This window comes from Macaca nemestrina, chromosome 12 (genome assembly GCF_043159975.1).
Source record: "Macaca nemestrina isolate mMacNem1 chromosome 12, mMacNem.hap1, whole genome shotgun sequence".
NCBI classification, from domain to species: Eukaryota; Metazoa; Chordata; class Mammalia; order Primates; family Cercopithecidae; genus Macaca; species Macaca nemestrina.
The window spans coordinates 128,508,312-128,529,083 of NC_092136.1; the positions used below are offsets into that span (position 1 = coordinate 128,508,312).

At 35.7% G+C, this 20,772-nt stretch overlaps 1 protein-coding gene and 1 non-coding gene across 14 annotated transcripts in view; both read right to left on the reverse strand.

The window, feature by feature from the left end:
• The window catches only part of LOC105476208 (Rho GTPase activating protein 32), a 308,635-nt gene that overhangs the window by 21,004 nt on the left and 266,859 nt on the right, over window positions 1–20,772 (reverse strand). For all 13 annotated transcript variants that reach the window (XM_011731907.3, XM_011731908.2, XM_071075804.1 and 10 more), the window contains 4 exons: window positions 13,803–13,952; window positions 3,256–3,358; window positions 1,775–1,919; window positions 1,250–1,332 (listed from right to left, as the gene is read on the reverse strand). In XM_011731907.3, coding sequence (XP_011730209.2) covers window positions 1,250–1,332; window positions 1,775–1,919; window positions 3,256–3,358; window positions 13,803–13,952 — 481 coding nt within the window. The remainder of the gene's footprint in view (window positions 1–1,249; window positions 1,333–1,774; window positions 1,920–3,255; window positions 3,359–13,802; window positions 13,953–20,772) is intronic.
• Window positions 8,768–8,871, reverse strand: LOC112425684 (U6 spliceosomal RNA). Its single transcript, XR_003016827.1, has one exon. It is a non-coding gene; the product is annotated as a U6 spliceosomal RNA (small nuclear RNA).

Below are 20,772 nucleotides of genomic sequence, written 5' to 3' on the forward strand. Positions count from 1 at the left end.
CAAAGAGGATATTAGGATATATATACATTTAAGTATCTATAGTCAAGCTATAAAATAGTGTACAGAAGATATAAAATATATATGCAGTGTATATTATTGAACATCTATCTGCAAGACTCTATTCTGGAAATACAGTGGTAAACAAGACAGAATTCATGACCTCAAGTACCTTATGTTTTAGAAAGACTGTATACAGATAGTCTCCAACTTACAACGGTTCAATTTATGACTTTTTGACATTTATGATGGTGCAAAGGTGATAAACATTAAACAGAAACCACAATTAGAATTTTTTTTTTTAATGGAGTCTCCCTTTGTTGTCTAGCTGGAGTGCAGTGGCACGATCTCAGGTCACTGCAACCTCCACCTCCCAAGTTCAAGTGATTCTCCTGCCTCAGCGTCCAAGTAATTGGGATTATAGGCACACGCTACCATGCCTGGCTAATTTTGTATTTTTAGTAGACATGGGGTTTCTCCATGTTGGCCAGGCTGGTCTCGAACTCCTCACCTCAGGTGATTCACCCACCTCGGCCTCCCAAAGTGCTGGGATTACAGGTATGAGCCATGGCGCCTGGCCTATAGTGCTGATTTTTGATTTTTGAAACATATATATAAGCAATGTCATTTTGAAAAAAAAATAATAAATTACTTAATTTGCATATTACTAGAACATCTGCTGAATTTAATTTCTTGTCAATAACTGGAATTTTAAAATGTATCTTTTGTTTCTTTGCATACTAGAATCTAGTTTCTACTATTTTCCTTTTCTAACTGGCAAAGTAACCTTCAATTTTATTCTGGCTTTCTCAGACATAGCACAAATATTTCCAAGAGTCCAAACTAACACACAAATCAAATTAGGTTTTAAAAAGTAGCAACAACAATAAAACCAAAGAAGAAACTAAAACAAACAAAAAACCCCCAAGTTTAGTCAGCCATCCTTTTGTCCATCCATTCACTCATTCATTCAACCTTTAAGTACCTATAGAATGCTAAGCAGTGTGCCAGGCCCTGGGGATCTAAGGACAAATGAGTATCTATACATAAACACACATATATATATGTACACATACATCGTGTGTGTGTGTGTGTGTGTGTGTGTGTGTGTGTGTGTGTGTGTGTATATATATAATGGAAGTTTAATTAGAACTCCAAGGAAGTTTAAATAGAAATTCAAAGGAAAAAAAAAAAAACGTTTACAGGTCAACTGACTTCTACCTCTGCCTGGTATTTACCCACTGTGGCTGACCTGTAGTGTGGTGGGGGGAGCTGCTGGATGACATCGTGGATTTTTATCAGCCTTTCTTCGTCTGTTGCTGCTGAAACTGCATCCTAGAACAGTTACAGTACAAAATAAACTAGTGAGCTCTGTTGGTAAAAATGAAAGTTCTTCACTTACAATTCAGTTTTCACTCTGAGATCAACTTGCTTTGCTCTTGGATGTGAAATGGTGAGGAAACACAACATTGTATTAAGGAAGTCAATGGTTTCCGCATAGTGTGAACACTGAGGTCTACGAAACTAATTTTAAAAAGGCTTGATGGTAATCAGTATTAAGGGTGACAAGACTAGCAGCTCAAAGTCAGAAAGCACAAGAATGACAATGTGAAAACAGCAAAGACCCCTGACTAGCTGGCAATATTTCTTTTTTTTAAGGAGTCATTTCGGTCACAGAACTATTTCTTACATGTGACCAAACCAATGGTCACGTGTTTTGAACAAAAGCACAGCAAAGTTCCATAAAGAATTAGATTCAAAAGTAGCCTGTACTCACAGAAAATTTCTCATACAGCTGGTAGGTAAGCAGAGGGTTTGGGAGTTCCCGGAAGTACAGCTTACATAGGGAGCCCACAGAATGGATGTCTTGAACATAAGGTTCTTTCGTCAGGTCGGGGACGTGCTCAGAGTCAAATTCATGGCTGACATAGAAGATGACAAGCAAATCGTTTGATTGAGGAGAGCAAATACGTGTCTTAAAAACAGAAAGCATAAGCCCCAAAAGTGTTCAGCTCTATCTCAGTGAGTTGCAATTATCTTCCATTTATTATATTTCATTTGTGTTTGGACTTCAGCAATAACTGGATGTCTTAGTACAAGACAGATATCTTTCCATGTGGAAATTAAGGGCACAGCTTTAATATTAAAATGAACAACAGCCTCTGAGATACATATGAATGAACAGCTCTTATAGTACAACAGTCTGAAAACAGGACCTAATTGCTAATGACTTGAATATCCAATATTTTGGCAATTCCAGAGACGAGCACTGAATGGCAATGGATCCATGAAAAATTATGAACAGAAATTCCTCAGATACAAATTGTACAACACAGAAATGCTTTCCTGAAGCAGGATAAAAAAAGTCAGAAACAACATAAAGCAACTCCTAGCTAACAACAAATTTTAATAGGCAGGAAAATGTGTATCATTAGAATGAGTAAAATAAAAGTTGTACACAGAATATTAAGGGAGATTAAGCTCACTCTCCAGGAGGTTAATTAATACTAATCCACAGGCATGAGACCACTTATCATCCACCTAGAGGATTAATGTGTGTGTACAATATGAATATGAGATTTACTTTGTCTTAAACTGAAACTGTCTTTAGTATAAGAACTAATTTATGTATTTTTCAAGCCATATATTCCCCAAAACTGAGATGGGCTCTGTGATCCACTAAAATATTAAAATCTCTACAGAATAATGGCAGTTACCATGTACTACAGTAAAAAAGAAAGGGTAATGGCATATCAAGAATAATCTAGAATCCAAGAGATTAAGCAAAAATAAAATATTGCTGGCACAGAGTTTGTCACTGTTTTTGTTTCAGAGAAGATTTGGGGAGAACGTGAAATATGTAGAGATGCATACTTGAACATATACACAGAATCAGGGTCAAAGGAGATTAGAAACTGTTCCATTCCCATCCATTTTAATTAACACCTAAAGAATAATTCTATTATAATGCAAATTTTCTCTCTCATGGCTGTCATTGGTTCAAACTCAATTTGCTAAAATCTTCAAACATTATAAAGAGACAAACTACAAGTACTGAAGAGATTAAGGTGCACGGTTCTCTGACTCTAGATGAAAAAAATGCCATTTAGAAAAGTATACACAGAGAATAACACAGATATTGTTTCTTATTTTATCTAAATTATCTTTAATGAAAATAGGTTATCAAAGTAAGTGAATCCATTTTAAAATATTTTCATTTTAATTAGTTGAGTGAAAAAGTGCCATGTAAGATTTTACCGTAGTCTCTGGATATTAGAGGCAACACCAGAAAGGCGATATATTCCATCCACAATGCCATATCTCTCAATGAAGGCTGTGCAGCTTTGAAGAACCTGGGGCACTAAAGAGAATTTTTAAAGAAATAGATTAAGTTGGTAGTATTCATTGGAACCAAAGACACCAAAAAATAAGATAGTCTTAGTTCACAAAAGCAAAATAAAATTTGTAAATTAAAGTTAAAAGGGGCAAAAATTAATCCACTACAAAAAATGATGAGGGTATATTTATTTAATTTCCCACCTAAACTAGATAACTAATTCCTGAATAATCAAGACTGGTTCTGTGCCATGATATTTAACTGAGTAGAAGAGTTCATACATTAGGACAGTCTCTCTTCTGCAGTAGACTCATTTAGATCATGTTACAGTTACACATCACAGTAGAGTGAACTGTTTAGTCCTAACACCATGCCAGGTTTTTAACAAACACAGCTGTTCAGCTGACTTTCAGATACAGCAAATGAATATACAAAGTTAAATCTCAACAATATAATTGCTTGTAAGTGCTGCAAAGTTTTACTTCTAAAAAAGTATCTTCTATGTTTTCATAGTTAATGCAAATTCTGACTTTATTCAATAAACAAAACACCAATATAATACAAAGGCCAAGGCAATTTCAAATAGATGGAATCTTGTAACTTCCTGGCCATATTTACATTAACTTTACTGATATTTTGCCTTTATATTATCAGCTCATGACAAAGGGCACTCTCTCTGGTTAGCTCCATGCATATACACTGGACAGCTATGACGGGGCATGCAGGATAGAACAGAATTTTCAAAGTATATGATACAAAATTTTATAACCATTCAAACATTTATAATAGCTGAGAATTTAATGTTAGCTGTTTTGCAATGCAGATTGATGAGTTTACAGACTTTAGCATGATCGTTTGACAGGGTTAGTTAAAATTCTTGAAAAGAAATGCTTGGAAAATTTGGTCTGCAAAGAGCTACTATACTAGAGATGAAACATTCAGAGTGGCAAATGAAGCAAATAAGACATTTTAATTAGATAATTTTAGTGAATGTATTTCATTAACAGTATATTGTCATTCCTTTGTTATTACAATCAACTTTTCCTTGGTTTTCCTGATTTTTGCTGTCCTTCCTGAAGTCCATCTTTAAATTCTGTCAGATCCTATAACAACATTTAAAACTTAACCTCTTTATCTTTGATTAAAAATAAAATCAGAAAACAAAAACCAGCAGCTGATAGTATTAAGTACTAAATATGTGCCATGCTAAGAACTTTACAACGGATACTCTCTGATTTTCAAAGAAATCCTACAAGGAAAGTACTATCACATTCCCATTTTTACAAAGAAGAAAATTTATCTTAGAGTAAGTTTTACCCAAGGGCAGGCAGGAAACAGTGGCAGAAGTGAGAGATTCCAACTCAGGCAGTCCAAGTACAGAGCCAATGCTTTTGTTTTATTTCACACACACACACACACACACACACCTTTTTTATACTATATACTATATAGTATATATACTATATACTATATAGCTATATAGATTATACTATATACTATATAGCTATATAGATAAGATATATATGTACACACACTATATATATATTTTTCTTATTATACTTTAAGTTCTGGGGTAGATGTGCAGAACATGCAGTTTTGTTACATAAGTATACACCTGCCATGGTGGTTTGCTGTACCCATCAACTTGTCATCCACATTGGATATTTCTCCTAATGTTATCCCTCCCCTAGCCCCCCACCCGCCGGCCCCCCTACCCCGTGACAGGCCCCGGCGTGTGATGTTCCCCTCCCCATGTCCATGTGTTCTTATTGTTCAACTCCCACTTATGAGTGAGAAGATGTGGTGTTTGGTTTTCTGTTCTTGTGATAGTTTGCTGAGAATGATGGCTTCCAGCTTCACCCACGTCCCTGCAAAGGACATGAACTCATCCTTTTTTATGGCTGCATAGTATTCCATGGTGTACAACTCTAGGCCAAGTGAAGTGTTACCTTTTGCCATACAAACCAATCATCCTATGACTTCTTCACAAAACAATTTCCTCTAGCTGGACTCTCTCCCATAACCCTCTTCATATAGAAAATTCTTGTCTATTGTTCAAAATCCAGCTAAACTATCACTCTTTATTTTTATTTTTATTTTTTGAGACAGAGTCTCGCTCTGTCGCCCAGGCTGGAGTGCAGTGGCACGATCTTGGCTCACTGCAAGCTCCATCTCCCGGGTTCACGCCATTCTCCTACCTCAGCCTCCCGAGTAGCTGGGGACTACAGGTGCCCGCCACCACGCCCGGCTAATTTTTTTTTCGTATTTTTTAGTAGAGACTGGGTTTCACCATGTGAGCCAGGATGGTCTTGATCTCCTGACCTCGTGATCCGCTCGCCTCGGCCTCCCAAAGTGCTGGGATTACAGGCGTGAGCCACCACGCCGGGCCTAAACTCTCACTTTTAAGTGAGCCTTCACTGAATACCCACCAGTAGAGGTGGCTGAGCTTTGTGTTCCATATGCTCATAGAACAATATTTCAAATTATCACTTATTTGTTTATACAACTATTACCCTTTTCTGACTGCAGGTTCTTCAGAAGCAAAACCATGCATCATTCATCTTTGAGTATTTAAAACTCAGGAACACTGTCCTGACACAATGTGTAAAATTAGCAAGTGAATTAATTTACCAGTGCCCTGAGAGCCTGAAATAGTCATTATCTGGTCAAGTTAGCTGGAAAGGAACCTTAGTTTTCATATGGAACTTGTTCATATGAATACATTTTCAACTATATGCTTTCTGCCTCTAAAAATATTCAAGACTTTCAGTAACAAGAAAAGGTTATGTTTCTGTAGTAAAGATGAAGGGCAGGTAGAATTGCTGGGTGCTTCTTGTGGATTTAATTGACACTAGAAGCAACCTTTGTGTCGAAATGACATGCAAAATACATAGTATCTTTATAAAAGCTTGGGTTCTATTTCTAACATTGTCCCACCAATAATAACCTTGGTGTCTCAGGTTTCAATTTGAAAAACTGGAAGTGGAATAATAAAATTTGGGGCTAGAATATTTCAGTCACCTGCTTCAAAGGGTATATTTAGAGATTACTGGGATAATTAACATCATTCTTAGGAAAATAGTTAAGATTCTTTTCTGTAAAGCACTGAGAAGATGCTTCTCATCATATATGCTCCAAATTAGCGTGCTGATCCACCCGGGCACACAGAAGGGCAGTCTTCGAGAAAAACCCTTCAGAGCACAGGATTTAGTTCCATATTATCAGGCTCTCCCAGCACACATAAATTTTTCATAAAAATAAGCTACCATTTATTAAAAAAAAGTGTCGGTAATTTTCATTGGATGTGTATATCTGTATGTTATTAGATTCATATCTGTTTATTCTTCCAAATAAGTAGGAAAACATTGAAAATATGGAGAATTAGAGGTCTTTTCCTGATATGACCAAGTATCTACACATGTACTACTTCATAGCAAGCATCTGAATCGTTTCCTTATATTTTATGTTCCCTGAGTAGAAGGACTGAATGTCTACGCAACAATCACATAATCAGCTTAATAAACAAAATTACATAACTATTACTTATAAGCTTAAGGGAGACAAATGAGTCATTTAATATAAATGGGTGGCAGAATGAAAGAAAAGCATAAACTTGAATCTTGAAGAGAGCAGAAACTGAAAAACAATGTCTGAAGAAAAAAGGAGAAAAGATCTGTTTTATTTTTGCATGAAAGAGTAGGAAAGCAGTATAGGAATCCAATATATGATGTTTTGTAAAAAAAATCCTAGTTTTAAAAAAAGGCACTTTGCTAGCTACCCCCAAACCATCTAACGAACCAGCCAAATGCACACCAAATAATGACCCAGTCAAAATATAACACCAGAAACCTCCAAAATGCTTCCTCCAAAAGACGGTACGATTTTCAGAATCATTCCCACATTCTCCACATAATACACTTCTGATTTACTTTGATTTTACATTCTTAGTTTTAAAAATATCATCATATGACAACAGAATAAGAAGTATATATTTAAATTAAAATCGATGATCCTTAAAACTAGAATATAGCTAAAAGAAGTAAGAAATAAGTATGACAAGAACTGATCTTTGATTTTTTTTTGTTGACAGTTTTGGTTTCGTTTCGGCTCTTTTCTCTTCATTCATTCACTCGCTCACTCACTCATCAATCATGCATTTATTAAGTCTGTTCCATTTTCCAGGCATCACGAAAGCATTACAGATACAGATGAAAAAGCTCAGTTCAGTTTCAGGGAAGTGGTTTCCAGGCTAAAGGGACACGAGTACAGTGTTACTTATTAGAATGTGCATCATGATTCTACCTAGTATGACTACCTAAAGGATTAATTTCTGGGGTTATTTGGGCCTTGCCTTTTCCTACTGTTCTCTGATTTAAAATTTTGTGCATATACTACAACACAGAAATATGTTCAGGCAACAGAGAGTCCTCTCCGAGGGTTCCAAAATATTTGTAATATTTTGTACCAAACATAATTTGACCTAGTTTTCTATAAACCTCTCACTATTTTGTTTTAGTGATCTCAATTCAAATTTTTAACGAAATTCAGTTTTAAATATGTACAGAAAAAAAAATACTAAGTCTTATGAAAAAAAATCAATGATACCAGAAAAAGACATTAACGTCACAACAACAACAACAACAAAAACATTTTAAAGCTACAGGTAGGGATGCCAAAGTAGGCTGGGGGCAGGGGCTCATGTCTGCAATCCCAGCACTTTGGGGGCTGAGACAGGTGGATCACCTGAGGTCAGGAGTTCAAGACCAGCCTGGCCAATATGGTGAAACCCTGTCTCTACCAAAAAATACAGGAAAAAAAAAAAAAAAATTAGCCAGGCATGGTGGTGGGTGCCTGTAATCCCAGCTACTAAGGAGGCTGAGGCAGGAGAATCGCTTGAACCTGGGAGGCAGAGGTTGCAGTGAGCTGAGATTGTGCCATTGCACTCCAGCCTGGGCAACAAGAGCAAAACTCCATAACAAAACAAAACAAAAAGATGCCAAAGTAAATGACATATTAGTATAATCTATGCTCAAAACAGGTACTATGTACGCGGATTTTTATTTATTTCTTTTTTTTGTGGGCAGATTTTTAAACAATCAGTTCCACAAATAACTGTGATATAATGTTTAATAAACTCAATTATAAACACTGGTTTGTGATAGCTAAAACTCTGTATGACCATTCTGAATCCTGATTGAGCACCAGGGACCACACATAAAAGAATAAAAAGACAATGGCTTTGTCAGGTTCCTTGTGACTTCTGACAACATTTTGAACAGAAGACACAGGTCAAGTTTGTCACTTGCTCCAACAGAGAGGTACTCAGAAGTTCAGAAAGTATAACAGGATAATCTCTCTACAAAGCTGATTTTTCACTAGGAAATATTCAGAGAATTAACCATTTACCAAAACATAATTTTTAAACAATTTTTATTTTATATGGAATGCTTCACGAATTTGTGTGTCATTTTTGTGCAGGGGTCACGTTTATCTCTGTATTGTTCAAATTTTAGTATATGTGCTGTCGAAGCAAGCACATAAAATGTAATTTTGATATGAGCTTCCTTCTCAGAAAAATCTAATGCAAGGTTAATTTTGTTTAGGGTAAAGACACTATGTTAAAGTCTAAACTTTGAGAAAGACAATTATATGATACATATCAATATTATATACACTGTATGTGTCTCATCTCTCCTCACAATTATGTATATAATCATTTTTTCTTCATTTTTTCTAATTATTTTAGAGTTTAAAATACATATTCAATTCTAATTGTTTTAGACTTTAAAATAGTCTCTCTCTATATATGTATGTGTAAATATATACACACATATGGTATAACTGTGGTTATAGGCCATGTGACAATACATATGAAGTCTTTTTTTTTTTTTTTTTTTTTTTTTTGAGATAGGGTCTCATTCTGTTGCCCAGGCTGGAGTGCCATGGTGTAATCATGGCTCACTGCATCCTGGACCTCCTGGGCTCACGAGATCCTCCCACCTCAACCTCTCAAGTAGCTGGAACCACAGGCACGTGCCACCATGCTCAGCTAATTAAAAAAATTTTTTTGTAAAGACAGTGTCTCTACAAAAAAAAAAATCAATGATACCAAAAAACTGTTCCACTCAAACAGCTTTTATCATAATTAGGGAACAGATGAATACTGTAGTTTAACCTGCTACTTTTCAGAAAGAAGTGATATAATAGCCTCTGTCCTCCCCTATCAACCTTATGAAGAATGGAAACATAACTGAAACTTCTAAGTACAACTAAAATTGAATTGATATTTGAAAGCTAATGAGCATGGCAGGACAAATTGGAAAACTCTCTTTCAATTTCTTTTTCTTTTTTTTTGAGATGGAGTCTTGCTCTTGTCACCCAGATGTGATGGTGAGATCTTGGCTCACTGCAACCTCCACTTCCCAGGTTCAAGCAATCTCTCCTGCCTCAGCCTGCTGAGTAGCTAGGATTACAGGCATATGCCACCATGCCCGGCCAATTTTTGTATTTTTAGTAGAGACAGGATTTCACCATATTGGCCAGGATGGTCTTGAACTCCTGATCTCAAGTGATCTGCCTGTCTCGGCCTCCCAAAGTGCTGGGATTACAGGAGTAAGCCACCACGCCAGGCCTCTTTTTCATATTAATGATCACATCTAAGCAAGGTTTAACATGTTACAGGGCATTAAACATGCCATGTTTCCCAGGCTGGTCTCAAACTCCTAGGCTCAGGTGCTCTTCCCATCTTGGCTTCCCAAAGAGCTAAGATTACAGGCATGAGCCACCACACCCAGCTCCCTATGAAGTCTTAAAATCAGAAAAAACTGAAATTCCTCATATATTCATTAAATCAAAGACAAACTACTAAATCACTTGGCTATTAAAAAAGTTTTATTTCCTAATTAAAATTTTAGTTAATAAACTTCAAAGGTTTCCCTTCTGCTGATTTAGGTTTCATTTGAATATTCAAATGAATATCCTTCTTATGAATATTTATTCACTTATTACCAACCCTGATGAAACAGGAAATTATTTTAATATGCCAAGTATAATATATCTGACCTCGGTCTTCGAGGTTTCTGGCTCCTAAGGTTTACTGAATTTCAATTACACTTTAATGTCACAAGTTAATTTTTTTTCTAGTCATTTGAGTTTAACTTGGCAAAGAGGGATTAATCTTCCAGGATTATTAAATTCATTTCCAATATTCCTCTAATTTTTTTAATTGAAAAAGCAAGACAACTAAGAAAAAAAAATCTAAACAATATTCTCTAATACTTTACTATAATTATATTCATTTTTCATATCACCTAAGTATCCAGACTTTCAAAAGTTGTATCTACTATTTATAGATAATATTTTTCAGGTTCCTACATTGTATTCAAACTTATTTATTTATTTAGAGACAGGGTTTTGCCCTGTTGCCCAGGCTGGAGTGCAGTGGCAGGATGATAGCTTACTGTAGTCTCCAATTCCTGGGGTCCAGCAATCCCCTGACCTCAGCCTCTGAACTAGCTGAGTACGGGTGTGTGCCACCATGCACAGCTCGTTTTGGTTTTTTTTTTTCCTATATAAATGGGGTTTTGCTATGCTGCCCAGGCTGGTGTAAACTCCTGGCCTCCAGCGATCCTCCTACCTTGGCCTCCCAAAATACTAGGATAACAGGCATAAGCCATCTCACCCAGCCCAAACTTAAAATTTTTAATAGCTTCAGCATTTATAGAACATTCCCCTGTATGGGTGTGGTGGCTCATGCCTGTAATCCCAGCATTTTGGGAGGCCGAGGTGGATGGATCGCTTGAGTCCAGGAGTTCGAGATCAGCCTGGCTAACATGGCAAAATCCCACCTCTACAAAAAAAATACAAAAATTAGCTGGGTGTGGTGGTGCATGCCTATAGTCCCAGCTATTCAGGAAGCTGAGGCAGGAGGACAGCTTGAGCCCAGGAGGCAGAGGTTGCAGTGAGCTGAGATTGTGCCACTGCACTCCAGTCTGGATGACAGAGTGAAACCCCATTTCAAAAAAGAACATTCTCCCAAAGTTGGGTATTTCATTTTCTTTGTTCTCATACATTATGCTATGATGAACACTTTTATTTCTATTTAATTATAACATTAAGATAAGTCCCTAAGGATGGATTCGTTAGATGAAAGGAACACTATAAAGTGTCTTGCTATGAAATGTCAAATGTTTTCCAAAAAGGTAGTGCTAACTCAGAACTTCCTGAAACCAACGATTCTGAACCTACTGGTAAAAATCACTGCTATATTTATGGCACTGGATATCATAATTTAGAAAAATAGCTTTGTTATTTTAATATTTACCAAAGTAAAATGGTATTTCAAAATTGCCTAAAGATACATTTCCATGATTACAAATAACGATAAACATTTTTCTGTGTAATGTTTGTATCTTTTCTCCATTCTTTTACTCAGGAACTTTAATTTTCTAAAAAATCTGAAACGATATTCTCATACACTATAATAGCAGCATTTCATCATATCCAAAAAATGATTATATTTCCTGGTACCTCTCCTCTACATTATTTTTCATTATATGAAAAGTGTATATATATATATATATTTTATATATATATATATGCATCTCTTTATGTTTTTTGTTTAAATTTGAGAAAGCTATTTTATCTCAAAACAAAATCAGTTCACATTGGCAATTTTATAAGTTTAAAATGGTTAACTTATACATTTGAGGTTTATTTCCAGTATGATGAAGTGTGAATTTTTTTCAAAACTGCTATTTAATTATCTTAATATGTAGTATAAATAGCTCTTCCATGTGACATGGTTCTAAAACCATACTTTTTTCACAATGGATTCTTATGTATAGTAACAACTATTTCTGAACACTCTAAGCTGTTTCACTCACATTTCATTCTCTGCACAAAACTCTGCCTTTAAAAAAAGTTTTTTTTTTTTTTTTTTTTTTGAGACAAGGTCTTGCTCTGTCGCCCAGGCTGGAGTGCGGTGGCATGAAATCAGCTTACTGCAACCCCTGCCTCCCAATCTCAGGTGATTCTCCCACCTCAGCCTCTCAAGTAACTGGGATTACAGCTGCATACTACTACGCTGGCTAGTTTTTGTATTTCTGGTAGAGACCAGGTCTTGCCATGTTGTGTAGGCTGATCTCGAACTCCTAGGCTCAAGCTATCTGCCTGCCTCAGACTCCCAAAGTGCTGGGATTGCAGGCATGTGCTACCGCACACAGTGAAAACTCTGCTTTTCTAGTTTTGAGGATTGTTTTAATATATAGTAAAACTAGTAAAACTCCCATCCTATCACTGAGTTTTTTCTTTGACATTGTCACTGGTTGAGTTTTCCATGTGCATTTAGCTGCAAAAGTAATCCTCAGGGGTTTTTCTTTTGTTTTTGTTTTTTAGGGATCTGCATCAAGTTGGTATTAATTTGGGAATAACATCTGTTTGAAATAACATTTTGTCTACTCGCTCAAGAAACATGGTACAGTTTGCATTAAATTCCTAAGTCCATTGATATTCTTTTAACAACGAGTAAGACCTTAATTTGAATTTGACACTATCAACTCAGTATTATTAGTATTACTTTACCATTGTTTTTCACTAATGGTCTTCTCAAAAGGCACAATGGGTATTTCCCATACTAATTTGGAATTTCACAATCACCTATTTCTTGTGTTTAACAACATCATAGGTAGATCCTGCCTTCATCTTCTGGCATTTCTGAAGGAGATGCTGGAGGAAAGTGCTATTTTAAAATATGAAAGGAAAACTCCTTTTTTTCTTTCCCTCCTATCCATCCCACCATCCAACAACTAAATTCTTGATTCATAATTTAATTTATAAAGAAAGGAATATAGATTCCTACAAAAAATAAAATACAGATCCTCTACAAAATATAAAATGAAAAATAAAAATGAGCCAGGTGTAGTGGCCCATGCCTGTAGTCCCAGCTACTCTGGAAGGACTGCCTGAGCCCAGGAATTCAAGGCTGCAGTCAGCTATGATCACGCCACTGCACTCCAGCTTGGGCGACAAAGCAAGGCCCTGTCTCTTTAAAAACAAAAAAATTGGAAGATTGATTTTGGCATTTTATGTCTCAAAACTATGACATCTTTTTTCCATAAGAATAATTAGATAAATATTTTAGGATAAAATGTGGGTGGCAAAACTGGCTGAAGAAGCTATCTAGGGAGAAATAGAAAGTAAGGCAAAATAACAGGGTGGTTGTAATATATTTCGTGTGAATGTCCTACTCTTCTGGAACAGAACATGAGCATCTCTGATGCCAAACTGTATTCGTAGACTTTTCATTCTCAGGTCCACCCAGAACTGAGTACCTGAGAAAGCTTAATACATGCATTGAACTGAAATGAAACAGTTATCATTTGCCTAAATCTACTCCATAATTGGTCATAGAGAACCAATATGGAGAGGTCAGAAACTCAAAGTATAAGCTTGCACATTTTATTTTTACCTTCAAAACCAGAATTTAGAAGGTGCTCCCCCAGGTCACAACCAAACACCCTCTCTTTCAAGATTCCCCGCTGCTTCAGCTTCTGTTTTGTTGGACGAGACTTCATGAATGTTCGTAAGAACGTAATGAGCTTGCCGTGCTTTTTAGACACTAGAAATCAATAAAGAGAAAAGATCTGAGTTGTGGCAAGAGGTTACATTTTACTTAGCATAAAAAGAAGCATATCTCAAGAGGCTGACAGCAAAATAATCTATTATAAACATACTTTATAATCTTTAGGAAATTTCAGCAGAAGTTTAGCTAAGAGTTGTGTTATAAATAACATCATAATTTTGTACTTTCTTCTTGCTGCGGGAAGTCAGGGACCCTGAACGGAGGGACCGGCTGAAGCCATGGCAGAAGAACATAAATTTTGAAGGTTTCATGGACATTTATTAGTTCCCTAAATTAATACTTTTATAATTTCTTACGTCTGTCTTTACTGCAATCTCTGAAAATAAATTGTGAAGATTTCATGGACATTTATCACTTCCTCAATCATTACTCTTGTGGTTTCCTATGCCTGTCTTTAATCTCTTAATCCCATCATCTTCATAAACTGAGGATGTATGTCACCTCAGGACCCTGTGATGACTGTGTTAACTGCACAAATTGTTTGTAAAACATGTGTGTATGAACAATATGAAATCTGAGTATCCAAAAAGAACAGGATAACTGCGATTTTCAGGGAACAAGGGAGATAACCATAAGGCCTGACCGCCTGCGGGGCTGGGCAGAACAAAGACATATTTCTCTTCTTGCAAAAGCAAATGGGAGAAATATCACTGAATTCTTTTTCTCAGCAAGGAATAGCCCTGGGAAAGAGAATGCAGTCCCAGCGGGAGGTCTCTAAAATGGCTGCTCTGGGACTGTCTGTCTTATGTAGTTGTAGATAAGGGATGAAATATGCCCTGGTCTCCTGCAGCGCCCCCAGGCTTACTAGGATTAAGAAATTCCTGCCTAGTCAGGAATTTCAAATTTTAGTCAGACCAGTTCTCTGCTCTTGAACCCTGTTTCCTGTTAAGATGTTTATCAATGACAATGCATGCACAGCAGGACATGAAACTTCATCAGCAATTCTAATTTCGCCTTGGTCTTCTGATCTTGCTCTGCCCCCATTTGCCTTGTGATATTTTATTGTCTTGTGAAGCATGTGATCTCTGTGACCCACACCCTATTCGTAAACTCCCTCCCCTTTGAAAACTGCTAATAAAAACCTGCTGGTTTTGCGGCTCAGGGGGCATCACGGAACCTGCCGACAAGTGATTTCTCCCCCGGACACCCAGCTTTAAAATTTCTCTCTTTTGTACTCTTCCCCTTTGTTTCTCAGACTGGCCAACACTTAGGGAAAATAGAAAAGAACCTACATTAAAATACTCGGGGCTGGTTCCCTCGATATCTTCTCACCATCTTACCTTATGAGACTGTAAGCAAATTTAAGTGTTGTAACCCACGATGTTTGAATCAAGCTTGGTAAACCAGTCATCTTCCCAATGCATACTTAAGGATGTTACAGGATTACAAGAGGAACCTGAGTTTTACTGAATGTATTGCTTTGGAGATCTTTATAGTAAGTAAGACCTAAAATGGTGTAAAAGCGGTTTGCATTTCTAGTCAATTTTTAAATTATTTTACTTGATGGTTAGAAATTATCATAGTACTTGTAATCTGTTGAATATAACTGAAAAAAGAAAACTCTCATTTTGCAAAGAGGACAATCCCATAATGACACAGAACACACTTGTCAACCTAATGGCTATATAAATACAAAACACACACCCACACAAGCATCAGATCTTCCATTAACATTCATCTATAATATACTAAGTATATCATCTTAAATCCGTTATAGATCAAGGAAAAAGGTGAGTAAATTAATATTTGAAAAAATATTTCCACTGACTGACACATTAGAAAGACAACTGAAAAAAACGGAAAGTGAACAAATCCCTTAAAAATGACTTTTGCTGAGAAGTACAGCTTATAGGGATAATTATGCTAAAAGTCAACATACAACAATATCATGAACTCAAAGATTAGTTGTTAAATAGAAGACTAAGCTGGATGGCCTCAATCCACCTACTAAGTTTGCAGATGATTACTGAGAGTCTTACTGAGGCCTATTATACATTTTTAAAATTTTCATGGGTACACAGTAGGTATATATATTTATGGGTACATATTTTGATACAAACATGCAATGTGTAATAATCACACCAGGGTAAATGGGGTATCCATCCCCTCAAGTATTTATCCCTTGTGTTGCAAACAATCCAATTATAGTATTTTAGTTATTTTTTAATGTACATTTAAATTATTTTTGACTGTAGTCAGCCTGTTGTGCTATCAAATGCTAGGTCTTACTCATTCTTTCTATTTTTTGTCCCTGTTAACCATCCCTATTTCCCCCCCAACATCGGCTTATTACCCTTTCTGGCCTCTGGTAACCATTCTTCTACTCTCTGTCTCCATAATTTCAATTGTTTGGATTTTCAGATCCCACAAATAAGTGAGAATGCAAAGTTTATCTTTCTGTGCTTGGCTTATTTCACTTAATATAATAACGTCCAGTTACATCCATGTTGTTGCAAATGACTGAATCTCATTTTTTTTTATGGCTGAATACTGCCCCATTGTGTATATGCACCACATTTTCTTTATCCATTCATCTGCTGATGAACACTTAGGCTGCTTACAAATCTTGGCTAGTGTGAGCAGGGATACAACAAACATGGCAGTGCAGGTATCTCTTCTATATACGAATTTCCTTTCTTTTGGGTATATACCCAGCAGTAGGATTGCTGTATTGTATAATAGCTCTATTTTTAGGTTTTTGAGGGCCCTCAAACTGTTCTCTATAGTGGCTGTGTTAATTTACATTCCCACCGACAGCGTAAAAGGGTTCCCTTTTCTCCACATTTGTTACTGCCTGTCTTTTGGATAAAAACCATTTTAACTAGGGTGAGATAACATCTCATTATAGTTTTAATTTGCATTTCTCTGATGATCAATGATGTTCAGCATCTTTTATATACCTGCTCGCCATTTGTATGTCTTCTTTTAAGAAATGGCTATTCAGATCTTTTGCCCATTTGTTAATCAAATTATTTTCCTTTGAGTTGTTTGAGCTCCTTATATATTGCAGTTATTAATCCTTTGTCAGATGGGTAGTTTGCAAATATTTTCTCCCATTCTGTGGGTTGTCTTTTCACTTTACTGATTGTTTCTTTTGTTGTGCAGAAGCTTTTAAACTTGATGTGATCCCATTGTCCATTTTTGCCTTGTGCCTATGCTTGTCTGGTATTACTCAAGAAATCTTTTCTCCTCTAATTTTCCTGGATATTTTTCCCAATTTTTTTAGTAGTTTTATAATTTGAGGTCTTAGATTTAAGTCTTCAATTCATTTGGACTTAATTTTTGTATAAGGTGAGAAAGAGGGGTCTAGTTTCATTCTTCTGCACATGGATATCCAGTTTTCCCAGCACCATTTATTGAAGAGACTGTTATTTCCCCAGTGTATGCTCTTGGCACCTTTGATAAAAATGAGTTCACTGTAGGTGTGTGGGTTTGTTTCCAGGTTCTCTATTTTGTTCCACTGGTTCATGTGTCTGTTTTTATGTCGTGCTGTTTTGGTTATTATAACTCTGCAATATAATTTGAAGTCAGGTAATGTGATCCCTCCAGTTTTGTTCTTTTAGCTTAGGACTGCTATGGCTATTACTTAGTTCTATATAAATTTCACTATGTTTTTTTCTATTCCTGTGAAGTATGTCATGGTATTTTGATAGGAATTGCACTAAATCTGTAGTTTGGTTTGGGTAATAAGGACATTTTTAACAATATCGACTCTCCCAATCCATGAACGTGGAATACCTTTCCATTTATTTGTGTTCTCTTCCATTTCTTGCATCAGTGTTTTACAGTTTTCATCATAAAGATCTTACACTTCTTTGGTTAATTCCTAGGTATTTTATTTTATTTGTAGCTATTATAAATGGGATTGCTTTCTTGATTTCTTTTTCAGATTGTTCACTGTTGGGATACAGAAATGCTACTGATTTTTTCATGTTAATTTTGTATTCTGCCACTTTACTGAATTTATCAGTTCAAATAGTTTTTTGGTGGAGTATTTAGGATCTCCAAATATAAGATCATGTCATCTGCAAACAAGGATAATTTGGTTTCTTCTTTTTCTTCAGTTTGAGTGCTCTTTATTTCTTTCTCTTTTCTGATTGCTCTAGCCAGAATTTCCAATACTATGTTAAAGAAGAGTGGTAAAAGTGGGCATCCTTGTCATGTTCCTGATCTTAACAGACTTTCAGTTTTTCCTCATTCAGTAGGATGCTGGCTATGGGTCTGTAGTATATGGCTTTTATTATGCTGAAACATGTTCCTTCTATACCTATTTTTTGAGGGGTTTTATCAAGAAGGGATGTTGAATTTTTATCAAAAGCTTTTTCAGTAATGCTGAAATGTTCACATGGTATTGTGCTTCACTCTGTTGATATGATGTATCGCATGTATTGATTTGTGTATGTTGAACTATTCTTGCATCCCTGGGATAAATCCCACTTGGCCACGATGAATGACCTTGCTAATGTGTTGGTGAATTTGGTTTGCTAGTATTTTGAGATTTTTTTTTGCATCAATATTCATCAGTGATACTGGCCTGTAGTTTTCTTTTTTTGATGTGTCATTGGTTTTGTATCAGTGTAATACTGGCTCTGTAGAATCAGTTTGGAAGTATTCTCTCCTCTATTTTCTGAATACAGTAGAATTGGTAGTTGTTGTTCTTTGATTAAATGTTTGGTAAAATTCAGCAGTTAAGCCATTGAGTCCTGGGCTTTTCTTTGCTGGGAGATTTTTTATTATAATTTTTATCTCATTATTTGTTATTGGTCTGTTCAGGTTTTGGATTTCTTCATGGTTTGATCTTGGTAGGCTGAATGTGTTTAGGAGTTTATCCACTTATTCTAGATTTTCCAATTTACTGGCATATAGTTGCTCATAATAGCCCCTAATGATCCCTTGAATTTCTGCAGTGTCAGTTGCAATGTTTCCTATTTCACATCTGATTTTATTTGGGTCTTCTTTTTGTTTTTCCTTAGTCTAGCTAAAGTTTTGTCAATTTCGTTTAACTTTTCAAAAAACCAACTTTTTCTTTTGTTGATCTTTGGTGTTTTCTTTTCAATTTCAGTTGTATCTGCTCTGATCTTTTATTATTGCTTTTACTTCTACTAATTTGGGTTTGGTTTATTCTTGCTTTTTCTAGTTCTTTAAAATACATTGCTGGGGTGTTTTTCTTGTTTCTCATGTAGGTACCTATAGCTATAAATTTCCCTTTTAGTACAGCTTTTGTTGTATCACATAGGTTTTGATACATTGTTTCTATAATCATTTGTTTCAAGAAATTTTTTCAATTTCCTTCTTAATCTCTTCATTGACTCACTGTCTTTCAGGAGTATACTGTTTAATTTCCATGTGTTTGTACAGTTTCCAAAATTCCTTGTTACTGATTTCTAATTTTAGTCTGTTGTGGCCAGAGATGCTTGATATCATTTCAATGTTTTCTTTTTTTTTTTTTTTTGAATACTTTTAGATTTGTGTGACCTAACATATGGTCTATCCTTGAGAATCATCCACATGCTGAGGAGAAGAATATGTATCCTGTAGCTGTTGCTGTTGGATGAAATGTCCTGTAAATATTTATTAGGTCTATTTAGTCTATAGTACAGATTAGGTCCTATGTTGATTTTCTGTCTGTAAGATCTGTACAATGCTGAAAGTGGGATGCTGAAGTCTCCAGCTATTATTGTATTGGGATCTCTCTCTCTCTTTAGCTCTAACAATATTTGCTTGATATTTCTGGGTGCTCTAGTGTTGGGTGCATATATATTTACAGTTGTTATATCTTTTGGCTAAATTGACCCCTTTATTATCATATAGTGACGTTCTTTGTCTCTTCTTATAGTTTTTGTCTTGAAATCTATTTTGTCTCATGTAAGTATAGCTACTCCTGCTCTTTTTTGGTTTCCATTGACACGGAATTTCTTTTTCCATCCCTTTCTTTTCAGTCTCTGTATATCTTTATAGATGAAGTGTGTTTCCTATAGGCAACAGGCCATTGGGTCTTGTTTTTTCATCCATCCAGCCACTCTATGTCTTTTATTGAAGAGTTTAGTCCATTTACTTTCAATGTTATTATTGATAAGTTCAGACTTTCTCCAACCATTTTGTTATTTGTTTCCTGGTAGCTTTGTGGTCTTCTTTTCCTTCTTTCCTTCCTTCCTGTCTTCCTTTGAGTAAAGGTGATTTTCTCTGGTGGTATGATATAATTTCTAGCTTTCTACTTTTAGTGTGTGCATTGTATGCTTTCAGATTTGAGGTTATAATGAGGCTTGCGAATACTATCTTATGACCCATTTTTAAGCTGATAACAACACTGCATAGACAAACAAGCAAAAAGAAAACTAACAGACTGTATGCTTTAACTTCATCCTTTGCTTTTTAACTTTCTGTTTTTTTCTATTTATATTTTATTATACTGTCTACATCTTGAAAGGTTGTTCTAGCTATTATTTTTTATTGGTTCATCATTTAGTCTTCTACTTAAGAGCAGTTTACACACCACAGTTAGTGTTATAATATTCCATGTCTGTGTACTTACTACTACCACTAAGTTTGTATCTTCATATAATTTCTTACTGTTCATTAATGTCGTTTTCTTTCCGACTGAAGTATTCCCTTTAGCATTTCTTATAGGACAGGTCTGGTGTTGATGAAATTCCTCAGCTTTTATTTGTCTGGGAAAGTGTTTACTTCTCCTTCATGTTTGAAGGACATTTTCACCAGATATAGTACTCTAGGGTAAAGTTTTTTTCCTTTAGCACTGTAAATATGTCATGCCACTCATTCTCTCTTAAAGTTTTCA